The sequence below is a fragment of the Sylvia atricapilla genome, chromosome 18, assembly GCF_009819655.1.
Source record: "Sylvia atricapilla isolate bSylAtr1 chromosome 18, bSylAtr1.pri, whole genome shotgun sequence".
Classification (NCBI taxonomy): Eukaryota; Metazoa; Chordata; class Aves; order Passeriformes; family Sylviidae; genus Sylvia; species Sylvia atricapilla.
In genome coordinates this window covers 11,967,697-11,994,622 of record NC_089157.1, presented here as the reverse complement: position 1 = coordinate 11,994,622, position 26,926 = coordinate 11,967,697, and the positions used below count along the sequence as shown (strand labels likewise).

General features: G+C 47.1%; 1 protein-coding gene across 1 annotated transcript; it reads right to left on the bottom strand.

Annotated features, from left to right (window-relative positions):
• Positions 1-14,041: 14,041 nt before the first annotated feature.
• Positions 14,042-24,797, bottom strand: TRIM25 (tripartite motif containing 25). Its single transcript, XM_066332424.1, has 9 exons — positions 24,125-24,797; positions 22,959-23,054; positions 21,676-21,909; positions 21,037-21,193; positions 20,362-20,436; positions 19,916-19,978; positions 18,734-18,760; positions 18,324-18,413; positions 14,042-17,640 (listed from the first exon to the last, which is right to left on the bottom strand). Exons 1-9 carry the CDS (start codon positions 24,743-24,745, stop codon positions 17,108-17,110), a joined length of 1,896 nt encoding a protein of 631 aa, XP_066188521.1. The 5' UTR covers positions 24,746-24,797; the 3' UTR covers positions 14,042-17,107.
• Between the last annotated feature and the right edge of the window lie 2,129 nt (positions 24,798-26,926).

The window sequence follows — 26,926 nt, the reverse complement described above, 5'->3', positions numbered from 1 at the left end:
ACATGTCCCATGAATTTCCAAACCCCTATCATCCTATCTGCATTCCATGGCCCGTGACTTATCTTTAGGATGTCCGCCAAGGTGAATCCTCATTGGAACTGAAATGAGTCTGCCTCAGAAGGCCCTGTGATTGTCGATTAGGCTTTTGGCTACAAAAAAGAAAACGAAAATCAATGTCCAAATTCAGCAGCACGTGAGCCGACTCCCAATGAGTGGGCTTCTCACCCTCTCCAAAGTGTGCCTTGGACATCGAGTCTGTGGCTTCATCACACATCTAAGACTACAGCTGTTACAATGTTTGGTACCTGAGTTAGCAGGGGGCAAAGCTGCACAGCAGTTCCATGAGCAGAACATACATGCTCACATTTATGTGTCTTACATGCACTTGTGCTGTAAGAAACATAAATACATCTGCTATTACTTGTGAAAAAGCCTTAGGGGAGGCCCTCGAGTGGACATCCTTTCTCACTTTGCTGCCTTCAAAACCACTGAACAATAACTCCTATCAGGGTACCCTGCTCACAGTCCTTGACTACCTCTCAGAAACCTTGATTTCAGACATTGCTTTTAACATGTGGTGATCCCTTTTGCGGCAGTCGATCGGCTGAAACGAATCTAGAGCGTCACGCTTGACACAACCTAGAATTTCAAGAGTTATGATTCTCCTGAAAAGAAAATCAAGAAGCACTCCAGAAAATTAAAAAAGCACCTTACTACCCCTAAATGCACAAACCAAAACCCTAGACTTCAATACTCACTGTATTCAATGATGGTTCTCAAAATCCCAGTTACTTGTAGATGTCCAAACACACCTACTGCAGACAAGCTGAAAGAGCCTCTTCACTGAAATGAGAGGAGAGCTCTTATCCTGGCTGATTCCCAGAAGGGAATGAAGACCCTTAGCCAAGGCTGGGGTTAATATACCCCTGATTGGGCCCACCTTCCGTTCCCATGATGCCCAGGAAAAGGGAGGAGGCAACTCCCACAAGGTATAAAAGCTTTCGAAGGACCTGCAGCAGTTTGGCTCCTCTGATTCAAGGTGAGTAAATGGCTTGATAGAGACAAATACTCCTTGAGGAAATAACACAGTTTTCCTTTTTTTGCTATAATTACTTCAGACTAGAGAGCAGAAATAAAACAATATTTTGGCAGCATAGCTGGGTAGCTTGGGTAATTTGTTGTTGACTCAGGTAATTGTTCCTTAATGGCTACTATATAGTACTCCACGTGTGACTAAGTAGGGTGACAAAAAATAGTAACATCATGAGTGGTGTAAGTCTCCTTGGCACCTCTAAGTAGGGATATCTACGTTGTAATTAAAAATAAGAAAAAGATTAAACTCCTGGGCAGGGGTAAGGTTATGTATATCTCTGGCTTGCTGCCATCTGAGATAGCTGGCACTAGGGCACTGGTACAAGTGCAACTGAACGTGCGGTCTTAAACTCTTAAAATGCTGAAACCAGTAAAGATTCCTTCAACTTGGAATGAGGATATGGGGTGGTTACTTCCACTGAAACCACAATATGGCAAATAAATGGCGTGTGCCCTTTAGACTTCTGCCACCAAGAATTCTGAAGAGATCAAGATTTTTCCCATATCCAAGCTGCCACAAGTGGGAACCCTGGGTGTCCTTGGACCGCCAAACACCTCCTAAAAACTGACACCAGGAACCTGGGGGCTGAGTTTAGTTTCCCACAGAAAGGGCCACCGTTCGTGCACCGAGCTCTGTGCCAGAAGTGGGCTTCTGCTACCTAGAATTCTGAAGAAACCAGGTTTCCTCCCACATCCAGGCTGCCACAAGTTGGAACCCTGGGTGCGCTTCGAGTGCCAAATGCCTCCTGCAAACTGATATCAGGAACCTGGGGGCTGAGTTTAATTTCCCACACAATGGGCCATGGTTTGTGCACAGATCTCTGTACCCTGCTGTGGGCTTCTGCCAGCAAGAATTCTGAACAGTGCAGCATTCCTCCCAGATCCGAGCTGCCGGAAGCTGGAAACTTGGCTCTCTTTGGAGTGAGAAATGCCTCCTGCAAACTGACATCAGGAACCTGAAGGGGTGAGTTTAGTGTCCCAAGGAAAAGAGCCACCATTCATATCTAAGACCCTTTTCCCAGAAGTGGACTTCTGCCAGCCAGAATTCTGAAGAGATCAGGATTTCTCCCATACCAAGCTGCCACAACTGGGAACCCTCAGAGTTTTTGGAGTGTCAAACACCACTTGCGAACTGATATCAGGAACCTGGGGGCTCAATTTAGTTTCTCACAGAAAGGGCCACCTTTCGTGCACTGAGCTCTGTGCCCCGAAGTGGGCTTATGCCAGCTACAATTCTGGGCAGTGCAGCATTCCTCCCAGATCCGAGCTGCCGGAAGCCGGAAACTTGGCTCTCCTTGGAGTGAGAAATGCCTCCTACAAACTGACATCAGGAACCTGGGCAAGGGTGAGTTTAGTTTCCCAAAGAAAATTGCCACTGTTGTAGTCTAAGAGCCTGTGCCTGGAACTGGACTTCTGCCACCTAGCATTCTGAAGAGTTCAGGATTTCTCCCATACCAAGCTGCCACAACTGGAACCCTCGGTGTTTTTGGAGTGTCAATCAACACCTCCAGCAAACCAATATCAGGAACCTGGGAGCTGAGTTTAGTTTCCCAAGGAAAAGAGGCACCGTTCATATCTAAGACCCTTTTCCCAGAAGTGGACTTTTGCCAACCAGAATTCTGAAGAGATCAGGATTTGTCCCACATCCAAGCTGCCACAAGTAGGAAGGCCGGGTGTCCTGGGAGCACCAAACACCTCCTAAAAACTGACACCAGGAACCTGGAGGCTGAGTTTAGTTTCCCAGAGAAATGGCCCCTGCTCCTGCAAAGATCTCTGTGCCCTGCTGTGAGCTTCTGCCTGCTACAATTCTGGACAGTGCAGCGTTCCTCCCAGATCCGAGCTGCCAGAAGCTGGAAACTTGGCCCTCCTTGGAGAGAGAAATGCCTCCTGCAAACTAACATCAGGAACCTGGGGTCTGAGTTTAGTTTCCCACAGAAAATGGCTACCTTTCTTGCAAAGATCTCTATGCCCAGTAGCAGGTTTCTGCCAGCTAGAATTCTGAATAGTGCACCATTTCTTCTTGCTTTAACTTATTAGTGGGTTTTACTTACACATCACTTTCAGATCTCACCCACACTCAGTGATACAAACCTCTGAGCACAAAGCTTCCAGGCACTGCATGTTCTTTAAGATATCATTAAAGAATACCATTTTTCATAGCCTGACATGCGTTTTGCAACTAAGTTTCATTTTGAAGTTCTTTCCCTTTTTAAACTGTGTTTCCTCAAAGCTTCCAAGTGTGTTAATGTTAAAATTCACCACAAGGAAGACCTGGAAAATGTCTTGCCATTCCCTTTCCTCCTCCCTTAAGCTACATCAGTGTCACAGAAGTATTAGTACCTTTCCAGAGAAGTTTGCCTCACTTTGCTGTTGTCTGTATTAGCTGCAACGAAATATGCCTTCCTTGAAGTAGTTTAGCATTTACTGATCAGTTCTTGGTTTGGGCACTTCTGAGCCAGGGCCTGTGGGTCTCCTGCAGCTGCAGGTCTTCCCTGACAAGGCTCCACTTGTGCAGCAGCAGCAGCATCTCCCTGCTGGAGAGGACGCTGTTGTTCACCTCATCTCCCTAAAAGCCACAACATCAGGGTATTCCAGCACGGGGCGTAAGAACTCAGCCTGGCCAGAGCTACATTAGTCTTTCAAAAGAAAACAAAACTGCCAAGTATTTTCCTGCATACCAATTTATAAGTATGTTTTGGATCCTTACTGTTGGAATGGCCAGGAATTAGGGATGTAGGACTTGACACTAACTATGCATCGCATTTTATTTTATTCCCCAGGTATTCAAACCCCTAAATCCTCCTGTCCAGAGCAATCTCATCCAAACTCAGTACTCAACACACAACTGAAGGTGAAAAAGGCATTCATCTACCAGAGATAAAGAAATCCTCCAGGCCTTAATAAAGTTCAAACTGGACAGAGGATGAACCTGCAACCAACTAAAACAAAAAAACAAGAGACCTCCTCTGCACAGGCTTCCTCCCTCCCCAGGCAAGGAACTGCATCCACTCAGGGAACACTGACTTAGTCCTAGGCTGGCAACAGGAGAGGCACAAGGAATATTGTGCAGTCATTCCAATCTCAGTGCTGTCCAGACCTGGGAGAAAGCACTTCCTACACGGCTCTTGGAATTTTCTTGTCTGTCTCTTCCAACTTCAGTCCTGCTTTTTTCCTGCCGATTTTCCCTCAAGCTTTGGAAGGTCGGGCGGCTGCTCTGCCCCCGAGCTCACGGCCAGAGGGCTGTGATGCGCCTCGGCGAAGGGCACGGTGGAGAGCTGCAGTACGGCTACCTGTCCACGCGGTGGCAGCACTGCCTTAAGCCCAGCCCGGGGTTGCCAGAGGCTAGAGCTGCAGTACCGCTCTCTGTCCACACGGTGGCAGCACTGCCTTGAGCCCAGCCTGGAGCGGCCAGAGGCTAGAGCTGCAGTACCGCTCTCTGTCCACACGGTGGCAGCACTGCCTTAAGCCCAGCCCAGAGCGGCCAGAGGCTAGAGCTGCAGTACCGCTCTCTGTCCACACGGTGGCAGCACTGCCTTGAGCCCAGCCTGGAGCGGCCAGAGGCTAGAGCTGCAGTACCGCTCTCTGTCCACACGGTGGCAGCACTGCCTGAAGCCCAGGCCGGGGCTGCCAGAGGCTAGAGCTGCAGTACCGCTCTCTGTCCACACGGTGGCAGCACTGCCTTGAGCCCAGCCTGGAGCGGCCAGAGGCTAGAGCTGCAGTACCGCTCTCTGTCCACACGGTGGCAGCACTGCCGCAGAGCGAAGGCAAAAAAGAACGTGGCCAAAAACACCATCCCAAACCTCCTCTAAAATAAATGGCCCAAAAGACCCCCAACCACAATTGCAACAATTCTACCACTAATCAATTTCAAACCAGAAAAGCTTTTACTTAATGAATACAAAAATATTGGAACATAGCTTTATGTTTATATTTTTTCAATACCATTTATCTTTTATATTCATATCTTTGTCTACTCTATATAATACATTATAATATACTTCACATGTAATAATATGTATTGTATTTACTTACGTTATTGATATTGTTTTGTATTTTATATTTCTATTTTTATTACTTATACTTTTCTAGTCCTGCATGTAATTTTTAAATTTGTGTTTAAAATATGAACAAATCAATGGTATTTTAAACTAGATGAATTCCTTAACCTAACACATCAGAACCACAATTAATTAGAATTAAATTAGCCTGGTTTTCTAAGGAATCAAGATTTAATTTTATTTAAATAAGATGTGCATATTTCTCTTTCTGTGTTTTTTTTCTTAATAATAGTCAAAACTAAAGTAAAAAATAAATAATTGAAGAAAATAAAAAATTAAGATATAGATGAAAAAAAATCTTAAAAACACCAAATTAACAAAAGATAACATGAAAAGCCACAACAAATAAATGAACGTAAAAATTACAAAAATTAAAAAGTAAAAATTAAAAAATAACAAAATACAAAATTTTATAAATGCAGCTCTCTCCTCATGCCACTGCCTAACAGCTCCAGGAATTTCCTTTATTATGCAGCAATATGGAAAACCAACCTGGTGCCTCCCACGAAATAAGGTTTTCCAGACAATTCCCAGTTTTGCCTGGAAACAAATTCTATCTTAGTGGGAAGCTCATTTTTTATGAGCATCCACACGTGTGCCAAGGCAGGAAAGAACCACCCCACTCTGTCCAAGGAACAGCAGCCAGGCCAGGACTGAAGTTTTAATGGGATTCGTGTCATTACAAATACAGCAAATTGAATTTACAAAGAGATGAATCATTACAATTAAAGACTTAGCAAGTTTTCCTGGGAATTCACAGAATTCTGTGGGTATGGTGCTAAACAATGCCTGATTTACCAACATTAATTGGGTAAATTTCCTTGGAAATATGTTCTAAGATGTACAAAAATTCTAATTAGGATGGAAAAGTGTAACAAATAAATGTTCCCTTACTAAAATCAGAGGGAAAAAACATCAAATAAAAGGAAAGAAGAATATCTAAATCCCAGCTTGCCCAGAAAACAAGCTCAGGAATTTCTAACATTGAAAACTTTTGGAGCCGTCATCAAGTCGGTGGAAGTTCATGGAACGATGATTTAAATCTGCTTCCTCTGCTCTGACTTTAAAGTGAAGTGGGAATTCAAAAGGTCTAGTTACTTCCTGTTCAAGAGTTATCTGGATTTAGTGGGAGTAACAATCCAAAGAAATGCGAATGTTACTTGTATTTGACATCTGAAACTCTCTGCAGAGCTGGCAAGTTCCAGTGGAATGAGAGCCACAATGCCTAGAAAAACAGAAGTCAGGAATTCTATTTACAAATCCATGGAAGAGGAGGATGACACCAGGAACACACTCCAGCTGAAAGCAACCATTTATTGGAAAAGGCGGGAAATCAACCTGACAGTCTCTGTCCAGTTATGGCCAAGCAATTATCCAGGAGTCAGAGAGAAAAGTGGGAACCTTGGACTGGGATAAGGCCTGCCAGCGGCTTCACTTCCTACCGGCTCTCTCCTTGGCCTGCAACCACCTGCAAGAGGAAAAACAACAGCAATAAAGTTTCAAACCTGGCCAGGATGCCCTGGGTTCAGGCAGACTCAAGTGCAGCTCCCAGGCAGAGAGGCCGGGCCGTGCCTCGGGCAGCTCCGGGAATCCGGGATTGCCCGTGGGATCCGAGGGCCGGAAAAGCGCACCCGCCTGCCGGGTTCAGTGCTGGGACACGGCGAGGCCTCGGCTCAGGGGCAGAAGTTGGAGCCGGGACTGCAGGAGAGCACCCCAAAGCCCCTGCAAACACAAACAGTGACTGACCTTCTTGGGGGAGCCCCCTCACCCAGGATGGGCTGCTCTGCCAGGGATTTTATCCAGCTGCATCTGAAAGAAAGTTCAGACAAAAGCCAAAGCGCTGCAGGGTAACTTGACAGCTCCAGACAGCTTGTGGCAACCTAGGAATACCCTCCACAGGCCAGCTACACCCTACGTGACAATTCCAAGTCCCCGGGCCTAGCCCTATTACCCCTACCCCCAGACTGAGCAGCAAGGCAGAGCAGCTCCGGGGCCAAACACACACAGACACTCGTGACACAGGACAAGACAAACGAGGGGATGCAAAACTCTTGGCAAGAAGAACGACCGCAAGGACCGAGAGAACTCGGGATGAGATGACCGAGGTAAGACTGAGGGTGAGCTAACCAGGCTCAGAGAACCCTGCAGCAAGATACCAATGGGATGGCTTATCCCAAGAACCAAAAAGATGGATCCCTGAGAATCCTACGGTCAGAATCCTCTACCTATCTTTGCAATCCTAAAAGACCTAATCCTCAAGAATGGATCGTGGCAGTGCACAGCTGTGGACACAGCTCAGAACAAGACCTGAAAAGGCACCAGACCGGATGCTTGTGAAGAGAGATGCATTCTGGTGTATGTCTGAGCACCCAAGTCAAAGGATCAACGCCCGGCTGGTAGCGGCGCCGGGCCAAGGAACAGGGAGATGTTAAGAACGAGCCCAGCATCTCCAACAGGCCCCCAGAAGGGCTAAGGCAAGAGACACACCACATGACACACCCAAAAGACACAGAGTGCATGACAGACAAGTGACATGACACACCAGGACTGCTCTGCCCTGCGCACCTCAGCACTGTGAGACCTTCCCTTGCACAGCCTAAGGGGTCACATCTTGGATATACCCACCTCCAAATGTGACTCAAAAACCCCTCCCGGTGACTTCCTGACCCAGCACCGCACTTTAATTCCCCCTGTGGCTCCGAGCCCTCCAGTTATCTCTCGGATGTCTCGGGATGAGAATCTGCATTGGGTGCAAAGAAAGGCTACGTCTCCCTCTGGGAATTTCCTGCTGTTGCCAGGCTGCTGTCTCTTACTCAGATGAAATACAGACAATCAAATAGCAAAGCATAACCTTAGCAGCAGATCAGCCAAAACCCAACAATTCTGCTACTCACCACCCCCTAAGCATGCCTGGGTCCTCGGGCAGCACGCTCTGGCTGTGCTCAGAGGCCGACTCTTGCGGTGCCAAGGTGTTGGAGGCATTATTGGCACTGAGCTCACCCACCATTAGGGCTGTGAGCATCCCCAGTTGCAGCAGGACAGGGATCGCAGGATGGACATCCCCAGTGAACTCCACCCTGAGGACTCTGTCCCCCCACTGTCACTTCCTGCCTAGCCCTAGCCTTACTGCCTGCACCTCTCAGGGCTTCTGGCATCATTGTCCTGCATTAGGGTTGCTGCCTACACCTGCTCTCAGGTAAACACAGTGTTGGTAGCGGTGCTGTGAGGGCTGGTGTACCTGTACTCTGCCTTCTATCCTAGCCTGTATCCTCATTTTCACTGTGGGCTCTAGCCCTTGAGTCCTTACCTCTCAAGTCCTCCCTCAGTCTCTGTGTGTCACTGCAAACTCCTCCTGCTGAACCCTACGGCCCTACACCTTGGAACCAGCGATGGTCCTTACCAGGATGCTCCAAGGACAGGCATCCCAAGGTGAACCAGGCCAGGAATCCCCCACTGCACCCTAACCCTGTGGACTCTAAAAAAAGGCCAACAGTGTGAAGCTCCCCAGAACACAGAGATGGCTCTGAACTGCCCTGCCCAGCAAAGGCTCTGGTGCTGCTGAGGAGAAACCCTCTCCCCCTTTACTGCTGAGGGGTCCATCACGCTAGGGCCCTCCCCTCTAAAGGAAGCTGAAATTGCCACCTGGGACTGAAAAGGTTCTTCCCCTTCTCCCACCCACGGCTCCAACACTTAGCTTTTGAAAGACAGGCAGACAAAATCCATCCTTGACAGAAATGAACGCGTCGGCACCGTGGACGTCAAGACAGTCTCTGCATCCGCTTAGGCGCTGCCATATCCAGACTTGACCTCTGCGCCTCCTCACGCTACCTAGGGTAACAAATCAGAAAATGTGACTATCTCTGGGGCCCTTCCACACCACCTGTCCTGCCTCCCCCCCTCAGATCTTCATTCCACTCCAGAGGCTGCCCAGAGGGTACCTGCAAAAGGAAAAGGTACACACCCAGCCACTGCTGCACACCGCTCACCTTATGGGTCACCCTGCCTAAACGCCAACTCACCCCGCTCCCTCTATTCCTTGGCACGCCTAGGGCGGCAGCAGCACCTGCAGAGAAATAAAAAAGTAAAACAGCATGCTGAGTTACTGTGAAACAGCAATCTCCCCGGTCTGACTGAAGCATGCCACAAGTATACCTTGAAGTGGCACCCATCTGGCCTCTGGCATCCAGGAGGAAGGCAAAATCTGGGAAAAGGACCACCTAAAATAAAAAAGAAAAAAAGCAAATGCTTAGAGTTACACCAGAAATTGAGACCAGAGGAATAGCAACTGCTTCTGTCCACCCATCGCCGCTCACCTTGCCCACTTTAACTTGACTGATGAGATCCAGCTTCACCTCCTAAAAATAAAGACAAAGAACAGCGCTGTAACATAATCACCATTTACACTTCCCCTGCAAACACAAACAGTGACTGACCTTCTCGGGGGAGTCCCCACACCCAGGATGGGGGGCTCTGCCACAGATTTTATCCAGCTGCATCTGAAAGAAAGTTAGGACAAGAGTCAAAGTGCTGCAGGATAACTTGACAGCTCCAGGCATTTTGTGTCCACCTAGAGATACCCCCTACGTGACAAATTTTAAGTCCCCGGGCCTCGTTTCATTACCCCTACACCCAGACTAAGCAGCAAGGCAGAGCAGTTCTTGGCCAAATACACGCAGACACCCATGACACAGGACACAACAAATGAGGGGACACAACAGGAACAGAAATCCCTTGGCAAGAAGAATGACCCTGAGGACCAAGAGAACTTGGGATGAGATGACCGAGGTAAGACCGATGGGGAGCTGACGGAGCTCAGAAAAGCCTGCAGGAAGTAGATGCCAAAGGGATGACTTATCCCAAGAAACGCAGAGATGGATGCCTGAGAATCCTACAGTCAGAATCCTCTACCTATCTTGGCATTCCCACAAGACCTAATCCGCCAGAATGGATCATGGTGGTGCACGGCTGTCAATACAGCTCAGAACAAGACCTGAAAAGGCATCGGCCTGGACGCCTGTGAACAGAGATGGATTCCAATGTGCCCCTGAGCTCCCGAGTCAAAGGTTCAATGGCATCAGCACCTGGCCAAGGAATAGGGAGATATTAAGAATGATGCCTGGCATCTCCAACAGGCCCCTCAGAGGGACAAGCCAAAAGACACGCCATATGACGCACCCAAAAGACGCAGACAGCACAACAGACAAGTGACACAACATGCCTTGGGACTGCTCTGCCCTGTGCAGTTTAGCACTTGAGACCTTCCCTTGATGTAGCCTAAGGGGTCACATCTTGGACATCCGCATGTCCAAACGTGACTCAAAAATCTCTCCTGGTGCCTCCCAGCCCAGCAACCACATTTGTATCCCTCTGTGGCTCGGAGCCCTCCACTGATCTCTTGGATGTCCGGGGATGAGAATCCATGTCGGGTGCCAGCGGAATTTCCTGCTGTCTCCAGGCTGCTGTCTCTCAATCAGGTACCATAAAGAAAACCAAACACTGATGCATGGTCTCAGCAGTTCTGTTGGCCGGTCAGTGAGGGGATCCCTGTGTAATACAATGGACCACCTGAAACACACAAACAATAATGGGTGCTTAGAGCTGCACCAGAAACACCACTACCCTAACCACATTAATTCCAAAAACAAACCCCCCAAAAATCCACAAAAAAAAAGGCCAGCTCTTATTACCCATAATCAAACTACCAATTATACTAAAAATAATGCCACGTCCATTCCCCTCAAAAAACCTCAAAATATATACCCAGGACCCCCCCAACTTGAAGACCTGCCTCTAACCAAATAAGAAGCAGAGAACCCATGTCTTTTGAACTACGTAAATTCATTAACCTAACACATCAAAAACACGGAATTTTAAACCCTTAGTCAAGACTAGTACACCATATACACCAATCCCATCACTACAAACAAAATGAAAACCTATTCTCTATACTAACATAACAAAAAAGTCACAACTTTTAACTGCAATAAAACCTAAAAACACCTAACTAAAAATAAAATAATCCCATTATAACTAATGCTAACTCCAAGCAAACTTCCTCCAAACCAAATATTTTAAGTGCCAAAACCCCTCAAACGTGTAAAATAACTGCTTCAAAAATGCCTTCTGTACCTTTCAGACCGATCTTGAGAGCAAAGAAAGGGAAGACAAAGCGCGCAGTTTGTGTTAAGAAAACAGTACTCACTCCTGTGTATTCCTTCCCCAATATATTCAGCTCAAGCGCAGACAGACTGCAGCAAAGAGAGCTGCTTGGCTCCTAGTCAGTTTTAGCTAGCTAGGGCAGAGAACTTCCCATACTGTTTTTTGGGTTTTTTTTTTTCTTTTCTCTTAGGACTTTTAAACCTGCTGCAGACTAAAAACCCAGAGGAGCACCAAGAGGCGTTACCTGCAGCCCACAGGGCCTGGACTCAGCAATTTTATCAATGCCAGAAGTGCTGATAAAAGACCAAAGGAGCTCAGCTACAACGCACAGCAAGGACTTTCTGATTTTACCATCTCACTTAAAAATAACAAGAAGTTTTATTATTACATGCTATTCATTCTTTAGGCTTGTGAGCGCTTGGTTTGTTCAACAAATAGCTTTGTCCACTTTTCTCCAAAGAAGTTCTTACCCAAAACCAGTTTAAAAGAGAGATACCCTTTGGGTTTACTTTCCAAAAAAGCTCAATTCAAAAGGTTCCTCCCATATTTACTCTAAACCATGACAACACCAAACAAATCAAACTGCAAAAATAACAAGAGTACAATGACACTTAAATTACAACACCAAAACTGATTATTCCTAACTCAATAAACCATAATGCCTCAAAACTATGAAAACAAAAATACTACGAAACAAAAATACTACCTATAAATACACAGAAAGTCAAAAGATCCATTTCACTATAAACAGTATCTCCTAAATTATCCATAACTATAAAACACACACTATAGCCAAACCAGCTAAATAAATAAACCCCTATAAGAAAATAAACAATAATGCAATTATAAACATTAGGAAACTCTATGAAATTAACTACATCACATTACCTGAAATCCACCAAAACAAACACTACACACTCACCATGATAAAAGCCACCACTAAATAAATTAAAACTTCCTCTATACCTCACACTGCAGCCGGTTACACCATTGGAAACTTTAGGAAACATACCCTTGAAAAATGTAAGACCCCACCAAAAAAAATTTCAACAACAAAACTCAGTTCAAAACCAATCTGATCAACATGGAAACTAAGAACCCTAACACAAAATAAATACACCACATCCCTCATCATACACCACCTACTAGCAAAATTAAGCTATACAGTAAGTTATTTAAAACCGCTAAACAGAAAAAGCTTAAAAAAATTTAAAACTGCAAATAACAAAACACCCAAACTCTGACCAGCCAGACTGGCCTCACCCAATTAGAATCCCTATATACAATAAACAAAACCCCAATAACACATATCAGAAGCCTATCAAAAAAAATCTACTTAAATTGATTCTACTGCAAATACAAACAAGCCCATCCATAAAGATATTTTCACTCAAAAAGCCAATTCCACATAATAAACATTACCCCAAAAAACCAAACAAAACACTATATACCATAAAGAACATAACATTGAATAAAAACCACATGCAAGTACCACCACTTATTAGAATCACAGGTGAAGAAGGACTCCCCCCAGGTTAAACACAGACAATAACAGAAGTGGAGTTTCTTCCCTCAATTTCAACTCCTTTTGTCCTCATCGTCTCCTTTTTCTTCTGGGAGCACCGGGGAAGAATTGGTGAGATGGAACTGAAAAGGCAAAGGAGAAAAGTCCTCCCTACAAACCCACACTGGCTCACCTGCTGCTGCTGCTGCTGGGCACAAAGGTTTGTCCCTCAGCACCCCCTAAAGCAACATTCCACATCCAAGTGCTCCCCCAAAGCCTGTGAGAGGCTCTCACCTGTGCTCCAAGGAACCCAGAATGAGATCCTCTCCTCCCACAGCTCCATGCCGAAAGGAGCGGAGGCTCCTCTCTTCAGCAGCCCTGGCAGGAACTGCCCCCTCGTTCTCCTTTACAGCTCTCACCTGGGGCTGCTCTGTCCCCTCACCATCCTGTGACAGCTCTCACCTGCAGCTGCTGCCACTCCGAGTGTGAGGGCTGGGACAGAGGGGACTTGCTGCTCATTCCCTGGACAGTTCATTGTCTGCACCTGACCTGCAGGGGCTCCGGGCTTTCCTTGCTATGGATAAGGACCCCTCTTCTCCTGCAGGTGCCCAAGGCTGAAACTGGGATTCCACCTCCAAATGTCCATAATTCCTAAGGAGATCTATAATTCCCAAGGAAATTCTCCAGCAACCGTTACCCTCCATTTGCAATATTTCCTTTGGAATCATTGCTACCTTGTCTTTCTGTGGAAGTATTTCAAACATTCATTGAGAGTTCAGGAGCTGAATTCAGGAGCAATTTCACTGGGTGGTACCAGGATTTATCATCTATTGCTGCTGCCAGATTAGCAGATGCTAGGCTAGCAGATGCTGGATCTCACTTAAGGCTTTTTAAAGCAATCCCACACTGTGTCTTTAACTTTCCATCTTCCTCCAGCTGACGACCATGGTTTTGTTTACCCAAAAAGGTTTCCAGTTTTGTTGGCTGGGAAAGATGATTTCCTCCTCCTCAGTGAGGATGCAGCATTACTGATAAGTGGCTGTGCAGCTCAGGGGAAGGAGGCAGTTCAGGAGCAGTGCAGAGAACACCAGAGCTCTGCCTACCCTTTCCCCAGCCCTCCCATAACCCAGCGAGTGATGCACCGAGAGGTGTCCTTGGTACCCTGTCGTGTCTTCACTTCTGCCTTCCTCCCCACTTTGACCCTGAGCAGAGAACGAAACATCCGGAGTTAGGGGTTACTGTGAGTGTTTATTGAACCTAAACCATCCCCATTCCCCAGCCAGCTCCAGGAGTGCTCACAGGCACTAGATGGCACAAGATCCATGGTGGTGGCTGCCACAGCTCCAAACAATAATACACCTTATACAGATTGAAGTACAGGGTTGATGTATCAGTATAATCAACAGGTTTACAACTACATAAGTATTTCTTTTTCTAAGTACACTGTTTTACTGATGTCTTTAATTGAATATTAAACGTTCACTTATTTTCATTCAGCAACTGTTTTTTCATTTACTCTCACTTGTATATTAAAATGCAAATCAATGCATATCCTCACGGTGTTAACACCAGAATGAGTTCTTATTCTAGATTGAGTTGCTTTCTTTGTAATACTAAAAAGAGAATTACAATTAAAATATGTGCTCCTAAATATGTCTTGTTTAAAACCAGAGCAGCTCTGACAGGTACTGCCCAAGTAAAACCACTTCAATTGAAAAGAGTTTAAGAGGATCATTTACCACGCAGTAAATAGTATTTTCCCTAAGCACACTAATATTTATTATTAGTCATAATAGTTGTATCACACTAATATTCCAATAGATGCAAGATACATATACCTGAAGCTAACCAAGACCGCGTTTCTCAGAAGCCCAGAGATTGGTCCTGGTAATGCCAAGGTCACAATTTCCATCCCCATACAAATCATTCACTTAAGAGCTGGACTCAGTGATCCTTCCGAGTACCTTCCAACTCAGTATATTCTGTGATTCTGTAAATTCCAAATTAACAGAACTTCACTCTATGACTTCTAGTCATTCATAGCACAAAATAAAGCAAAACACAGGATCAGGGGCCCAGGAGAAAGCTTGTTTCATTGCAGGGCACCTCACATGTTCCACATGCTTGGTCCTACACCAGAGTCCCATGTCAAGAATCCCACTTTATCCAACAAGGCAGAATAAAAGCTGCTCTTTACTTTGTTTGGGTGTTCCTCCAGACTATGGCCACAGAAGCCCATAGACTCAGAGGGCAGTACTGACACCTCTGTAAAGTCAAGCAGCAAGGGAACAGAGGATGGGGACTTTCTCCACTGCACAGACTGCTGGAGCACGTTTTTGCCCACACTCAAGGGACAGAGTACTCCTTTAGCATCCAGCAGGGTCAATCTGCAGCCCTGTGGCACAGCCAAGCAGCAAAAGGACTTCTCAGAGGGAACTGCTCTTATCTTTCATTGCTGAAAAACTGGAAGGGCAGAAACCCCAGTCTGTCATCCATTGCTGGCTCCCAGCAGGACACAGCCTATTTCTGCACCTTTTGCAGCATTCTGCTCAGGCTGGGAGTTTTAGTGCCGACTGCTTTGGAAAGTGGAGACCCTCGAGAGAGCGGAACTGCTCCAAAGATAGCCATGGCACTTTTAGATCCACCACCCATTCCATACCCTATTCTGACCAAAACATTGGAAGAAATGAGACTTGTGCTATCTTTGACAAGGAACTAAGAGTTTACAAACCAAGTAAAAATAGAGACACCAGGCCTGAATTCCTGAAAGCCTCTGTCCAAGGCACTTTGGCTAATGTGGAACGTAGTCACAGAGGTTCTTTTAATCTTTCTAACAATTCCCTGCCAAAGTGCCAGCAGTGGCTTTGTGTTCTACTTCACCAAGTCCTGTAAGGGGAGATTTATAAATCAAAGTCCAGGAAGGTTCCTGTGTGAGCTTCCCATGGGCTGCAAGAAGTAAGAGCTGGCACACTAAGCCCAGAGGCACCAACAAGATACAGGCCCAATAACTATGAGATCCAAATACCTTGATTGCCCACAGATTGTTTCAAAGTTATGAGTAAGAAGTGCAGATTTCTCTGTACCTGGTGAGAACTTCTGAAGACATACCACAACCCAGGTAAAGAACACCAGGAGAATTAAAAATCCATCCCAGGAACAATGGATGTATATTCTCCTTTGTGCCAATCCTCTGTATGTCTAAAGGCTCACCCTGTCTACCCATGGGTTTCATGCAGAGAGGAACCAGCATTTTTCAGGTATTCGCAGGTATCAGGTATCTCTGTCTTGAGATTCCTCAAATTGGAGTCCTAAAACCATGCAAGAAATCCAATTTCTACCACCTGAACAAGAAAAAAATACACCAGCAGAGAATGTCCCACCTCATAAAGAAGAAAAGCTTTATGACAGGAGACACTGTTTTAAGCTAAAGATACACCAGCAGAGAATATCCCACCTCATAAAGAGGAAAAGCTTTATGACAGGAGACCCTGAGACCAGGAATGCACCCCCTGAATTCCTCAGGACACACAAAAAAACACCCCAGCACTGAAGAGCCTTCAGTGTGAAGATGTGAAGCATGCTCTGGATCAGAAGATGACACAGAATGCTTCATCCCACAATCTTCATCACAGGATGCACACCACTGCTCTGCAGGATGTCTTCCTGACAACTCTCTGGTGTATTCCCAGTGTCTGGGCTGATGTAATTTGTTTCCTGGTGATTCTAATACCATTTCTCTCCCACTAATTCTAAAAGTCTCTGCAGTTCCATTCCAATTAGATCTGTCATATTGGCTTTTACAATTCAGAGCCGTAAGACCTGAACTTATGGACTTCAACAGCTCTTTCTGTAGCATCTGGTTGAGTCACACACTGAGAACACTTGTATGGACAACAGTCCATGCACAGGCAAAAAGGCAGTGACACCTCCTTCAAAGCCTGAATTTGTCAAGAAATTCTTCCTGTTTCTTTCTCAAAGAGGTCATTGTTACCCGTGGAGCAGATTAATTCTGTTGCTCCTTGACAGGAAACCACAGAAGCCGCAGGCACCACTAAAGACATTTAACAGGGATTTGTATCATAACTTTCATTTTAGGGCAATCAAGACCTTTGCAAACCATTAGTTTTGAGCATCACCAACATTTTGCTAAATCACTATCTAAAGGCTTTAGCGATTCAGACCAAAGAACTGGCAGATTTCCTAAACTGCTTAAAAGAGATGATAATTTTTGTATCCAACAATCTTTGAGACAGATTATCTGTGCTGTAAAGGAACTAAACTGAGATACAGGACCTTACTCTTTCATGTGACAGAGAGAAAGAACAGCATCACTGGAAAACAGCCAGAAGGCCGGGTACAAAGCTTCGGTGAACTGGGCTTTGAATTTATAGATCAAGTTATTCTTCTCCCCCACGGCCATGAAAATCAGAAAGCCCCCCTCACAGTGGAGCAGCACCCCGATCTTGGTAGCCTTAGTGTTGGGCAGGCACTTTTCCACGTCGTTGTGCCAGGAGGATATTTTGGAGTTGAGCCACTCGATGCACCAGGAGCGGCTGTTCCTGCCCAGGCGGCTCTCGGGGCCCTGCCGCTCCATGCTGCCGTAGCAGACACCCACGGCACAGAAACTGCTCTGCTGCAGCTGCACCTCCCAGTAGTGGATGCCCCTCTTGAAGCACTGGAAGCCCAGCACCTGGCGGTAATCGGTGAAGCGCTGAGGGTGGTACTTGTGCCCAGAGGTGGTGTCTGAGATGGACATCCTGGTGTAGTTCTCAGACAGAACCACCGTGTTGTGAGCCGTGTTGTAATCCAGCGTGATGTTGGCAGCATCTGCAATGACACAAAGCACTTGAAGGTACTGGAGAACAAAGCGCTTTTATTTTATCCTGTCCTGCCTCAGCGCTTGTTGCCATGTTTATCTGCCAGCTCTGCTCTCCTCCTCAGGGCAGCCAGTCCTTAGGGCCACAGTAAAAGCTGCTGGGTTCACCTGCAGCTCTACATTACACAACAGGCAAATGGAAGAGCATTTCTTCCTTCCTGCAGCCCCACAGGATCCCTCTATCACCCAAATACACCCTGGCAAAAGAAGGTGATTGCTGATCTTGCTGCAAAAGGTATGCCATGTTGTATAGCATCTTAACAAGCCATCATGGGCTCACTTAAAAGCCTGCATTTCATTAAAAAAGAATACAGTGCACTACACAGTATTTCTAGGCTACCTTAATGCTGTCTTTTTTGGGGAAACCAAAAAACCAAAGTCATTACTTAAAAAAACTTCATTTGTCGTCATAAAGATACACAGATGCTGAAGATTAATTTGATTCAACTGGCAAAAGAACCACTTAGAAACCTCCTGCCTCCTTTTTCTCCAGAAATTTCCTTTATTTGCAGCAACATATTAAGCTACCTCAAGCCCCTCAGAAGTATTTTTCTGCAGAGTAACTGCAGAGGACACATAATACTACTACAAGAGCAAAGTTCATCTTTAAGGAATGTAATATTGGGTGTCTTACACTGCAAGAGCTCCTCTCTGGATTTCTTCAGGAAGCTGTCAATGAGCTCTTTAGAAGAAGCAGTTGCAGTGATTGGTGCTGTGGTTGGTGCTGTGTCAACAGAAGAAAAGAGAGTTCGGCCAGTTGGGAAGAGACCTCACATGTCTAACATCCCCTCACAGACACACTCAGGCTGCAGCTGATCTAGTTTAGCCTCCTGCTCATGCAGAGTTAATTCAATATTAGCTCAAACTGTTCATTGTCATGTCAAGTTTTGAAAATCCCACTCTCTGGATAACTCCTCTCAGTGTTTGACTGCTCTTACAGTGGCCAGCAAGAGCTGAACTTTACTCAATACACTAATGACCATCTTATAATTTTAAGAGCGGTCAATAAAAATTACAATAGGCATGATGAAAGTTTGGACTCACCAACTTTAGCTGCTTTCTTTTTCTCTTCTGGAAGGGAGAAAAGAAAAAAGTAAATTGTGAGTTCTACTGGGAGGCAAAAGCCACCGGTAAGACTATGTCAGCTGTCACATCATCACCATGGCTCCTCTGAAACTGCAAAAGTAAAGAGCTGACAGTCCAGCAGGCTGAAGCCATGTACAAATGTTGCAGCATCCCTCTTGTTAGAGGGTAGAAATGAGTTGAGGCATAGACTTCTTGTTTATCACAGCATGAAAAGTCCTGGTTTATTCCTCTTTCCAGCTCAACCATCCCGACTCCAGCTATTCACTGACCCTGGCTGCAGCAAGCTCCTGCTGCAGGTTTCCCTTGCAGCCTCTGACTGCTGGTTAGTTCCTGCTGAGCTCTGACTGCATATATTTGTTTGCAGACTCTGAATGCAGGCTTTTACCTGGCCAGATTGTGACTGCAGCTTCCAACAACAGGCTCTGACTGCAGACCCAGAGTGACCTCACAACACTTGATTCTCTCCCCAGGATCATCCTCCTCCTCCACAATCCTCCCACCACCCACTAACCCACTCCTTTTTATCACGTTTATCTTTACTGGATACTCGTGTTTACTGTGACTCACCAGGGGCAAGGCTGTGTTGTGTAATTAGCACAGCTGTTATTTATCGGGGTGAGGTCACCTGTATTCCCTTCTCCTACATACAAATACCCTCAGACTGGAAAGCTGCACATCAAGCACAACCTTCCATTTGCTTCTCATTTTACAGGGTCATAAGCCTGGATGGAGCTTGATCTCCCCTCCAGGAGCAGTGTGTTCAGGCATGTAGAATACTCCTGGAGGAGCACTGACCATTCCTTTCCTTTTTACAGCAGAGCTTTTAGTGCAGCAAGAGGAGATCCAGCTGCATTCCAGTCCTGCTTCCCCTGCACACCCCTCTGACTGCTCCACACCCAGCACCTGGACCATGGGTCAAGAGTTCCCTGGAAGTAACTGAAGCTGTTTCTTAACATTTGCATTTACTTCAAAAAGAAAACATGGAAGATCATCCACACAGGCTACAGTGCCCATTAATTCTGGTATCTGGACAAAACAGCACTGAAAGGCCCCAGTATAACCTGCCACAAAGACTACTGTCCCAGCCCTAGACTGGAGGCAGCAAAATGTTTGAGTAAGGCTCCTTTAATCACCACTTACTAGTATCTGTGTCATGTGAAGTGCTTGGAGCCGGAGGAACACTCTTCTCTTTGTGGGTCTGGTCTGTGAGGGAGGAATTAAAAAATCAGAATATGAACAGATCCTACCCAGAACCCAATACATACAAATCTATCAAACAAACCGAAAGGTGTTTGGCACAAATTAAAAAAAAAAATACATCTGCAACAACCAGAGGGTGGGGAGGCTCTGCTTTGCTTTGTAGCCTACCTTGACACCACTACAGGCTGATGCACCCGTGCTCCTGTGCAGTTCACCTGTCCAGCTCACAAGGCATCCACCCCCCAAAAATCCCAAAGCACCCTCCCTTCCCTGTGTCAGGGTGTTCACTGCATCACCACCACAGCAAACAGCTGTGAGTAGCTGCTCCAACTCTTATTTAACAATAAAGTCATAGCTAGGACAAGATGATGTTCTGTAGTACTTACGTGGTCCGTGAGGCTTTTTTCCGGTAGGTTTGTTTGGATGAGCTGCTGGAGGGGCCTTAATTTTCACAGTTTTGGCTGCAATGGGGATAATTTACATTATGGTTTGTATGACCAGGAACAGTCATGCATTAGTGAGGATATTTTTCCATACAAACAGAAGTGATATTTGGCAGAGATGGGAACTGCACACCCACGCCCCAGTCCAAAAGATAATTTGGCTTAACCCAGTAAGTGGAGCTTTGTTCCACCACACTTAGACAGTCAGCACCTTTACAGCTATGTAAGTGGAGTCCTGCTGCTCTAAAGCTTTTCAGATCTCCTCTCAAATCCACATCCTAACCACATTCAACCCTGCTACACAGTAATACCACAAATCACTCTAAGGAAGAAAGGCTGAGCTTTGCCAGAAGGGTGTAATATCATGATACTCATCAGCTTATCCAAGTACAGATAACAGTGAAGAAACACTGGCACGTTTTGTCTGCCAATTTAGCCCAGACTGTAATGTTTTTGTGCTGAAATGGAGCATTGCAGAGATTGGAAGACACAATTTATATTAACCAACCATATTTGTTGCATTTTATTTAAAAATTCTATTTGGATTGGAGAGGAAAGATCCCTCACTTCATCTCAAAGCAAAACCAGAAAATGCCAGTTTCCCCAGTGATACAGTACCTTCTTCTTTTCTCTCCTTATTCTGAATCACTGCAACTTTCACTACGTCTTTGAGGATAATGGCAGACTGGTAAGTGCAATGCAACACATTTTGGTCCATTTCAACCACAGGAACAAAAGCCTCTTTTGTTGATGTTTGTTGTAGTGATGCTGCTCTCTGAAATGACAAATGAGAGACCACCTTGGGTAGCACACAGAGAAAAATACAACTGACTTACTTTAAATGGGGTGGAGTTTGTGCATTCATCTCAAATTCAAGGGAACAAAGGCTACAGTCAGACACAGCTCATGGCAAAATTCCAGCAGCAGCTCAGACACCTTAATGCCCACTGGTACCTGAACCACCGACCAGACAGGTCACAGCACAGAGCTGCCACACCTCATGGAGGTGACTCCTGCCCACTGACCCCTCTGCTTGTGGCAGAGGCAGTGGCTGAACTGGGAGAGTTACCAGACACCCCTTCAGGATTCCTTCACTCATGTTTGTACTTTACAGTACATCCTTTGATAGCAGGTTCTTGCACACCACTTCATTTCCATTTGGCTGGAGGTCTCTGGAGAGCAGGATGACCACAGCAAGTTTTTGCTATTCTGCATTCTAGAATGAAGAATTGAATTTACATTTAAATGATACATTACCTTCAAAAACAGAACGTCATCACTTTCAGTCAGTGCCATCTCAATCTGATCTTTGAGAGACTGAATTTCATTTTTCTTATTTCCCAGAACACTGTAAATATAATCAAACTTATTCCAAACTCTCTTTTCTTCCTCTGTAATTGCTTTCATGATCTCATTTTCTCTTGTTTCAATTGCAGCTTTAATTTCTGAAAACTCATTTCTGATCAATTCCTTCTTTCTTGAAGCTGTCTCCTGGAGCAGACAAGAGCAGATAGGCAGTGGTTTCAAAAGAACAGTTTGTAAACAAAATACTCTCAGTGCTACCTGCACGAAAGCCTCTGAGGAAAATGTGGACTTCTCTGCCTTGAAATGAGCAAGACAAGAGCTGTAGATTTCTATGTGGCTTGGAAAGAAAACTTCCTTCACAAGGTACGTGCGATATATTTTATGGAATTAATTCGTGTTTTATTGTAAAATATGGTATAAAGTAATCTACGTGCAAGAATTAAAATTTTCAAGGAATTGTGCCACCTCTGCCAATACTAGGGGAAGAGGCCTATTTGCAATAGAAAGAAGGGTGGCACCAAGAGAAGATGAGACTTCCCTGAGATAAGCCCGGCAACGACCCGGTGATCAGCACGTGATATGCGTCTTATCTACATCCTTAAGGGTGTGCACCCCAATACCAGATTCCCCTAAGAAGGAACAAGTATTCATCCCTTCTTAGTCAGACCGCACTCAGAAAAAAAGGACCATGTGAATACATGAGGAGAAGAGGGACAAAGGAATGAGAAAACCCCTGCCCAGCAGAAGAACTGTATAAAAACAGACCCTCCCGATGACAGAGCTGGTGAACTGAGGGAGGTTGGGGAGGTGGAGACCGAATCTAAAGTTCATCCAGTGCTGAGCCTGGGCTCGACACTGCGTTTTGTTTGTGGCTTTTTTGACATTTACATCCAAATTTTTCAATAAATTTATTGAAAAAATTTGCTGATCATTTATTACAGTATGGAGCCCGCTCTCAGTGGCATCCTCACATTAGGGTATAAAACCATGCACAGGGCCCGGTTTACTCCCATCTCCCACAGAGCTGCCTGGCCCTGCCAAAACCCTCTTTTCTGTTCCTTCCTAGTAACACCTTTTCCTGCCAATGCAGCCTGAGTAGTACAGCCGCTGTCACAAGGGTACAATCACCAACACCGTGCAGTGGCCAGCGGGTGTCAGCCAACCTGAGAGCACTCTGAGTAGTTGAAGAGAGAACAGAGCACAGAGAGAGCAACTCTGAACAGCTACCCACTTACAGCAGATTGGTTCTGGTTTGTTTTCACTGTGCTCATTGCCCGGGCAGTCCTTTCACCCTGGTTATGCAGTTCCACGAGTTTTTTCTTCAGTGCCGACTGCAAGAGGAGAGACCAGAAAGTATTTCAGAGAGGCAGTTATCATGTCGGCTCTCAGATTTAATTACTCTTGTAAGCATTTAGTACTCTCAGTTTAAAACCTACCTCCCCTTGAACCTCAGAGGGTGTAAGCCACCCTGCACAGTGTGGCTTCTGCCACCCACAGAGACTCCTCACCTCTCCCAAGAGCAAGATGCTATTGTTGACGCTCTCTTCTCTTTATGTGACACACAAAGCACCCGGTGCTTTCATCAGCACAGCAGTTCTCACGCTAAGAACAAATGTTACATTAGCTCTCAGGTTAGACCTTTGGGCAGGAAGTTGATGCTGCTGTTCACTCATCTCCTTGCGAGAATTTTCTCGTTCAGATGACATTTACCTGTTCTTTTAGTTCAAGATTCTGCTCAGTTCAGTCAGGCCTAAGTTCTGCAGCTAAGCTGTGCGCACACTCACTGAACAGACGGCAGTTTGGCCACCTAAACTTTCTCAGTATACCTTACTCACCCACGGTGATTTTCAGCTGTGCTGGAAATGCTAAAGACCAGGTTTCCTTCCCTTCTACTCTGTGAACCTCTTTCTGGCTTTCATCTACATACTTGAGATCTCCCTACGACACCTTTATAATTCTTCTTCTTCAGAACACGTGCAGAGGAACATCGACCCCTCAGGCTGTGACAGGCGCTGGCAGGGAGCAGAGCAGCAGAGGCTCAGAGTTCTGGGTGATGCCATAGAGTATGGGAGGCCTCACTGGTGAGCCCAGCCACGGAGCCGGGAATCAACTCCTGACAGTGCCTTCCCACATCCCTGCTCTTGAGCAACATCTTGGAGAGAGGAGGAAAACGATAGGAATGACCCTGAGGACGTGCCTGAAAACATGCTGGAGGGCAGATAACAGTTTACAAACGCCAGACACGAGATTTACAGCGGATGTCTTGCTCTGGCCTCCACTCCGCACTCCAGAGTGGCTCCCCAAGCACCGAGGGAGCCCAAGGGGCGCTCCGGGGTGCCCTTCGGGTGGTGTTCCAGCCCCGGAGGCCACCGGCCACCCCTGCCCAGCCCCGGCTGCTCACCTGGGCAGCGGCTTTTGCCTGCTCCAAGTGGCTGGTGGGGCACAGTTTGTGCCCGAGCAGGCAGAGGGAGCAGATGCAGACGCCGTGCTTGCTGCAGAAGAACTCGAAGAGCCTGTTGTGCTGCGGGCACTTGCGCAGCTGCAGGTCGCGCAGGGGCGGGCACAGCTGGTGGTCGCGGAAGGCGGGGCTGTCCCGGTGCGGCCGCAGGTGCTCGGCGCAGAAGGACGCGGTGCAGGTCAGGCAGGTCTGCACGGCCGGCGCCTCCTGGCAGCTATCGCAGGGCACGGGGGGCTCCTCCCAGCACCCCCCCGCCTTCCCATCCCCATCCTCATTTTCCTCCTCCTCTTCCTCGCCCTTGGCCCCGGCGCGGCCCTGGAGCTGCTCCACCACCCGGCATAGCACCGTGTTCTTCTGCAGCTGCGGGCGGCCCGCGAAGGTGGCCCGGCACTGCGGGCAGCTGAAGCCCCCCGAGAGGCCGGCCCAGCTGAGCTCCAGGCAGGAGGCGCAGAAGTTGTGCCCGCAGGGCACCGTCACGGGGCTGCTGAAGAGGCAGAGGCAGATGGAGCAGGTGAGCTCCTCTTCCAGCCCCGAAAGACCCGATTCCGACTCCAGAGCCGCCATCGCCCCGTCCGCAGCCGCCCCAAGAATCAGAAACAAAAATGAGCTCAGAGAAACGAAACTATGGCCGGGGCTTTCCGGAAAACTACGTGTCCCGTCCCCGCCCCGACGGGAGGGGCGGCAGCCGGGGGACGGACCCTGCGGCGCCCGCCCATGTCGGGGGCCGGAGAGCCCCGGGGTGCTGGAGAGCCCTGTGGTGCTGGGGTCTCTGCCCTGGGGAACGGGACCCCCAGGACGGGGACGGGACCCCCAGGACGGGGACGCGACGGCCCCAGGGCTGCGGGCTGGCCGTGCCGAGGGCTCCGGGCCGGGCTCGAGGCAGCGTCACTCGGAGGTGCCCGGGGGCCTCGGGCTCGGTTCTGGAGCGCAGCGGGGCGTGTGGGGTGCGGTGCCCAGCCGCACTGCCCGCCCCGCTCCCGGCCCAAGGGAACAAGGGGCAGCCCAGCGCTGTCGCGCCGCTGCCGCCATCACCGTGCCCGGGGCTCGGGAGTGCTGTGAACCCCAAATCCCCCCGAGCACCGCCCCAGCTGCTCCGGGTAACCTGGCTGCTGGAGATCCTACGGACTCACGGGACGGTTTGGGTTGGAAAAGACCTTGAAAATCATCTGTTTGCAACAGCTGATATCAGTACAATGTTCTTAAAGCGCACAGGTTACTGCACTGCGATTGTGGAAACCATCTCAACACAAGATGCTTCCTCAAATTTCTTTTTCTCGGTCTAACTGTTCAACAACCACTGTTTCTGACAGGAACATTGGTGCTGAATAGCAACATGGCACGTACTCCTGTCTTCACTAAGTTGACCCCAAATTCATCCGGTGGTCTCTTCCTCCTCCCTCCTCTGCCCTGTCTGCTGGTGTCCCCGGGACTTCCTTGGGACCCTCTACATTTCTCCACCCTCTATTTCTTATCCCATGCTGGCAGCAGGGATGAAATGGAGCAGCCTGGCACAGCATCTGTGACCCCTCAATAATTTATTTACATCAGGCTGGAGCATGATGGGCTGCAGCAGAAGGAGCTGTGTGCTCTCAACTCTTGTCCAGTGGGCAAAGAACACCTTGTGTGGAGAACTGATGAGGTTCCCTTTAATGTCATTCAAAAGTATTAGCAGGCAGTCTTGTTGGCATTACTCCTCAGGGACCTCCAAGAATGCCCTCGAATTAGAATCACAGAATGGACTAGGTTGGAAAAGACCTTAGGATCATCTATTCCAACCTATGATCTAACCTAACACCTCCTCATCAACTAATCCATGGCACTGAGTGCCATGTCCAGTCTTTTTTTAAACACCTCCAGGGACAGTGACTCCACCACCTCCCCAGGCAGATGATTCCAGTGCCCAACCACTCTTTCAGTAAAGAATTTCTTTCTAACATCTAACCTAAACTTGCCTTGGTACAACTTAGGATTGTGTCCTCTCGTTCTGTCAGTTGTTGCCTGGGGCCTCACCAGTGCCAAGCACAAGGGAAGAATGACTCCCCTGCTCCTGCTGGCCACACTGTTCCTGGTACAGGCCAGGATGCCACTGACCTTTTTGGCCACCTGGGCACACTGCCGGCTCATGTTCATGCTTGTTGTATAAAACATTCAAAAGAAGCAATGGCAGGTGTTTTCTGTTACAACTGAAAACAGCTCCTAGCCAGTTCTTTTGGAATATTAATCTGGAGAATCATTGTAAAGCTATGTTGCACAGATAATGCAACATAGGACTTGTACCTACATCAGTTATCCCTCTAGCCTTGTAACACTCCTTCAGGGTAAGCTGCAGAGGGGTTGTGTGTCACAGGGCTCTGAGGCACTGCTCAGTAACAGCTACAGGTGCAGAAAGAACAAGGGAGGCATTTGGAGCTGCAAAGCCATGACAGGAGCAAAAGTTCACAGATCAGCTCTGTGAACTGATATGCTGGATCATGTGCTGGAGGGTGGAGGAGTTTCTAGGAGATGGGCACAGTGCCACAGGTTTACAGTGTGGTTGGGATGTGATCAGGACTTTGTAACTGCTGTCAGAGGAAATGCAAACACCTGACGGGGTGGCTGACAGTGACTGCAAGGGAACATTCTTAGAGAGCTATGCTGTGCATGAGTTGGGACCAAAGAGCTGCTCTTAATGTTTGCATTTTTCATTTTTCGATAGGTGAACAAACACCCTGGGCTTATCTGGACTAAGCTTCTGCCATCTTTCAA